Raw genomic sequence first — 6,000 nt, forward strand, 5'->3', positions numbered from 1 at the left:
ACTCAACTCATGTTGGCCCCTGGGTTAAGGCTGCCAGATCCCAGCAAGGATTTTCACATCTGCTGTAATAATGAGGGAGGGTTTTACTCTGCAGTGGTCACCCAAGGCTGCAAAATGTATATACCTGTATGTATTTCACTGTGTTTACATGTCACAACCGTTGGGAGCAGATCAGGATTTGAGGATAACCTCTTCCATAAAACCCACCTCAGCATGCATGGGAACTGAACTGTCTGCTACCCACTGGTGCGATCAGTGGAATCCCTATTTGTGGCCATCCCGCTGTGGACCCCCCACGACATGTATATAGCCTGGGAAGCATTGTGTAAAGGGCAGATAGGGAAATACAAGCAGAGACTCCAGGGTAGATGTGTACAGCTGAACAGGACCACTGGCCCATGGGGCCAGGTCCCCCAGCCTAGTGGGGGGTAAATACCCATTCTGTTTCACAGGGCAGGGAAGGGGAAGCATTTGTGTTCTTGTTCCCAAAAATGACTCGTGTGTCCAGACTCAGTGCACTTATCAGCACTGTACAGTCACTAGCGGACAGTTCACCTGCAGCGAGCAAGTATGCTGCAATGTGACCGTGGGTAGACAATTCATGTATCACTGCAATGGCACCCATGTCAGCTCTGCTACATGGACATATGCATTTGATACTCACTAGTTTAGTGGGGGCTGGGGGGGGCGGGGGGCTTAATGCGGGAGTTAGGGGCAACGTGAGTAGTCAGACAGATGGAAGGACAGGACAATGTATGTTACCGAGCAGCGAAGGGATTTGTTTTTCTATTTAAGGGGGCTTATGCAACAGACACCCCAGACCTCCCAAACCTGTTTGCAGTAGGGACAATTGCATCCCTTACTGTACCAAGTCCCAGCAGGGGATATGTTCAGAGAAGGATAGTGACCTGCTCCAACAGTCAGGAGTTCTGTGCTGACTGGTAGTTCCCCACTACTTTGGGGTCATCATTGGGATATGGATTCTTGGGATCCCTATCTTTGGGGGGACACAGGAGGGGTCATCAGCACTAAAAACAGAAATTACAATAGACAATAGGTGCAGGAGTACGCCATTCTGCTCTTCGAGCCTGCACCACCATTCATTATGATCATGGCTGATCATCCTCAATCAGTACCTTGTATGTGGCCTAACTAATAGGCAATAATACCTCAAAAGCTCTGGAAGCAATTAATACAGAGTTGGCTGAACTCAGACTCTACACACAGCAGACACATTACGTGGTAGATTATCAATTAGAACAGCAAGGGGGAGTTTGTACAATTATTGGTGACAGTTGTATTCACCCATGTTATTGTTGCCTCTTAGAACATTACAGAAGCCATCAAGAATATTTGAGACCAGCTAGATAATTTTCGACGGGGGGGGGGGGGGGGGGGGGGGGTCACAATCACAGACAGCTGGCTAAATTGATTGATAGGCAAAGGGACCCTATTTGAGGATAGTTCTCCTCATTGCTGGCATGTTCTGTGGGAGTCAGATGTTTAAAGCTCTGCTGTAAGGAGCTACTGACAAGAACTGTACCAGCAGCGAGTGTCATCACAGAAGAGCCCCCAACGAAATTGGCACCTCATGATACCCCTAGGGAGGAGGAGCTGCTAAGATGACCTACATCTACATGTAAATTGTGTGGTCTACGGGAGATCTCCGAAGTCACCTCCTTGACCACAAAGGGGGGAGTGAAGAGGGAGAAGGCACGGGATCGGGTGACACGAGGCACATGGATTCATAAGATGGCCGCTGAGCTATCAGTTGGCCACTTGACATATAAGATGACTGCCGGACCACAATATGGAGAGAGACAGCAGAGCAAATACAGACACTGCCTGGAGCCATTAGAATGCCAGCACAATGCACTCACAAACTCGTTGATTAGTTTAAGGTGGATGGGGGAAGAGAATACACAGTAGCGTACATTGCCCGCTGAAGTGCCTGGGTTCAGCAAACACCTTTGATAGAAATGCTAACAGCTTGATACAGACTCAATACAAAGTGCTAATAGCCAGGGCTGCAGTAATTGTCCTTCTCAGGAAGAGCGATTAGTGTCCATTACTACAGCAATGGACTTCCACAAGACACTGAAACTGACAATGTCTGCATTGAAACTAACAACAACTGCACTGAAATTAGCAAAGGCTGTGCTGGAATTGACAATGACTATGTCAAAACCATCAACGATTCAGCAATGATTGCCATAAGCAAATCATGTTACAAAGACAAAGACAATAATCTCATCACTGCCCTATTGTATCACAAGATGTATAAAGGTATCTTGACATGTGCTCCAGGTGGAGAGAAGAATTGCAGCTGACCACTGTGCTGTTGGGTGTCTTTCCTTCCCTGGAGGTCAGGTATTTCCTTGTACAATACACTCCATCATTGTACCCTGACTCGGAGACTGGTGATTTTCCCCATAACACATACCAACTGTTTATATCTGTTTACTTGTAGTTGGAGTCAAATTACTTGCAACAAATAATAATGCTTGTTAAATACAGAAACCTGCTCCATTATTTCTGAATCTGAAAATCAGATATTATTGGATAATTTTGTATATGTTTAAAAATCTTTATCTTTTGTGATAACTCCAAGTATAGCTGGGCTTAATTTCTAGTATACTACCCTAGGGAGTTGTGACAACACAGAGTGCATTTTAATGATCAGCATGTGGGATAGGCATCCAAATCAGATCAAAGATTGAAGGCTAAATGGGAATGAAAGGATCTTTCCACATGGATTAATCAAATTGACCTAATATTTCACCTGGATTTATTTCATTGCCATGGTCTAAAAGTAATCCGCATTCTGGAACGTTACTTAGAAATACTTAATAAAGATGAAAGAATGAAAGAGAGTGGTTAAGTGTCAGCAAGTGAGGGTGATAAACAGGACCTGCTCCAGAATCTGTCACTGCCTGGACCAAGTGCAGGACAAATAAGAGGACAAATCGAGACCACTTAGTCCAGGGCTGTGGTCGTGTCCCTGAGCATCCATTGTCTCTGGTCATAATCACCTGTCAATTCTGCTACCACTCAGCACATCCCACTCAAACTTCCTTTCTCCTCAATACCCCTGACAAATCTGTTAGAATTCTTTGAAGAGGTAATGAGTGGATTAGACAGAAGAACCAGTTAATGTGATGTATTTGTATCATTAGGCCTTTGACAAGGTGCTGCTAAACAAGACAAGAGCTCAGTGTTAGGGGGCAAGGTACTGGCATAGATAAACAATTGACTGACTGGCAGAGGATATTAGCAAAGGGGTCTTTTTCAGGATGGCAGCCAGTGACTAATGGAGCTCCACAGTGACCTATGTTGGGACCAAAACCATTCATGTTATTAATAAGATTAGATACCCTACAGTGTAGAAACAGGCCCTTCGGTCCAACAAGTCCACACCGACCCTCCGAAGAGTAACCCACTCAGACCCATTTCCCTCTGACTAACGCATGTAACACTATGGGCAATTTAGTGTGGCCAATTCACCTAACCTGCACATCTTTGGACTGTGGGAGGAAACCCGAGCACCTGGAGGAAACCCACGCAGACACGGGGAGAACGTGCAAACTCCACACAGACAGTTGCCCGAGGCTGGGATTGAACCCGGGTCCCTGGTGCTGTGAGGCTGCAGTGCTAACCTCTGAGCCACCGTTAATGATCTGAATGAAAGAACTAAGGACATTGGTGAGGAAAGGTGGAGGAAGAGAAAGTAGTCAGGAAGCCGGAGGCTGCAGAAAGATTTAGATTTGCCAGGCAAGTGGGCAAAGAAGTGGCAAATGGATTACAATGGGGCAAGGTGTACATACATTTATACATTTCAGTAGGGAGAAGTGTAGACTATTTTCTAAACCAGGAATGATTGTACAAAGGCACTTGAGAGTCCAAATTCAAGATTCTCTTCAGGTTAACATGCAAGTTCAGTTGGCAGTTAGGAAGGCAAATGGAATATTAGTATTAATTTCAAGAGGATTTCATCACAAGTGTACAGATGTGCTGCTGTATAATCTCTGGTCAGACCATATTTGGAATACTGTGAGCAGTTTTGGGTCCCGAATCTAAGGAAGGATATGCTGGCATCGGTGGAGTTCCAGAGAAGTTTTACAAGAAATATCCCCAGGATGGAGAGCTTGTCATATGAGGAGTGATTGAGGACCCTGGGTCTGATTTGATGGAATCTAGAAGGATGGGAGGAGAGGGGTATCTGATTATAACTTACAGAATACTGAGTGACCGAGACAGAACGGATGTGGAGAAGATGCTTCCACATGTTGGAGAGACCAGGACCCGGGGTCACAACTTCAGAGTGAAGGGACGATCCTTTAGAATGGAGATAAGCAGGAATCTCTTCATCAAGACGGTACTGAATCCGTGAAAGTCATTGCCGCAGAGGGTTGAGGGGGCCAAGTCATTGAGTGTATTTAAGACAGAGATAGACAGCTCCTTGATTGATAAGTGGATCTCAGGATTACAGGGAGAAGGCAGCAGAACGGGGCTGCCGTTCATATCAGCCATGATCTAGTGTCAGAGAAGACTGGGTGGGCTGAATGGTCTCAGTCTGCTCCCAAATCTTATGGTCGCTTGATTTATCACCATCACCGTCACCACCACCTCCCCTCCCCCCGGGGGTCCCTCTCCCCCCCCGGGGTCCCTCTCCTCCCCCCCCCCCCGGGGGTCCCTCTCCCCCCCCCCCCCCCCCGCAGGGTCCCTCTTCCCCCCCCCCCCCGGGGGTCCCTCTCCCCCCCGCAGGGTCCCTCTCCCCCCCCGGGGTCCCTCTCCCCCATTCCCCATCCCCCTCACACACTCACATCTTCAGCTGGACGTTAATATCCAGGTCACAGCTGTAAACATAGTAGAATTTCTCCGTGTCGCCCATCCCTCTCGGTAAGTCACTGGCTCCTTTCCCAGGCCCAGGCGGACGGAGATATTTTAAACCGTTTCGAGTTCACGGCTCCACGGCCGCCATCTTCCCACCGGCCTGAAAGTTCACTTCCGGTTCGCAGGTCAGAGGTCAGTCCGGGGTAACAGCTCACAGGGTCTCTGAGTTCAGCTTGTGCCTCTACCACAATGAGCTTCACATCTAACTGTCTGAACAGGGTGGTAGTGACATGCACGTCCTTTCACCATTCTGCATATATTTCAACCTGGAGAACCAGAAGGAGAGCACTGACAGTCTTCAAAAGGCAAAAATAGTGAGACTAATCACAACATAATGTACAACCTGAACAAAGATCCACTTTACTCTGGATGGAGAGGAAGTAAATGTGAACGAGAGAAGCAGGGAGTCGAATGGATGTTCTCAGCCATGCCCTTTCATAGCACATTCCACATGATATAGTGGAACTTGAACGACAAGCTACAGCTACAAAATAACAAATGTTGGACCTAAAAGCAATAAATGTCGAAAAATTTGAATCATTAAAGACCCGAAAGAAACTTAGCAGTTTACGTGATGATTAAAATGTTATGAACAGTTAGAAAAGTAATCAAAATGGTTATTGGAGTGCTGACGTTGGGAATTAGAGGAGTGGGACACTCTGGTGTTAGATGTCATCCTACATACAAAGCCCTAGTTAGGTCACATTTGCAGTGCTGTGTTCAGTCCTGGACACCATATCTTAGGAGGAGGACATGAGTCTTAGAGAGGGTGGGGGAGCAGTATTAATTTATCAGGATGATAACTGGATTGCAAGGGTTACATTTAGAAAAGAGTTTACACAATTGTGATTGTAATCCCTGGAATCTTAAAAATAAAGTGATGATTTGATCACCTGAAGGAAAACTAGTGGAGATGAGGAGAAATTACTTCCACTGATTGGTAATCTAAGACTATTAGGCACAGACTAAATATTGGAGCCAGACTTTTCATGAGTGTACTTTAAGAAACACTTGTATAACATTTCAGAATTTTTTCCTGCAGTTGTCAGTTGTTATTACGTCAATTGTTAATTTTATTTCTGATGCAATTTCTGTTAACCAAAGGTA

General features: G+C 46.0%; 1 protein-coding gene across 1 annotated transcript in view; it reads right to left on the reverse strand.

Annotated features, from left to right (window-relative positions):
• Positions 1–4,981, reverse strand: part of pik3c3 (phosphatidylinositol 3-kinase, catalytic subunit type 3) — a 117,879-nt gene extending 112,898 nt beyond the window's left edge. Inside the window, exon 1 of the mRNA XM_043686708.2 lies at positions 4,824–4,981. Within this exon, the coding sequence (XP_043542643.1) occupies positions 4,824–4,891 (68 nt within the window). The 5' untranslated portion in view covers positions 4,892–4,981. The remainder of the gene's footprint in view (positions 1–4,823) is intronic.
• Positions 4,982–6,000: the final 1,019 nt, after the last annotated feature.

Source organism: Chiloscyllium plagiosum, unplaced genomic scaffold (assembly GCF_037043375.1).
Source record: "Chiloscyllium plagiosum isolate Xiang-an unplaced genomic scaffold, Cpla_swu_hap1 HiC_scaffold_1, whole genome shotgun sequence".
Classification (NCBI taxonomy): domain Eukaryota; kingdom Metazoa; phylum Chordata; class Chondrichthyes; order Orectolobiformes; family Hemiscylliidae; genus Chiloscyllium; species Chiloscyllium plagiosum.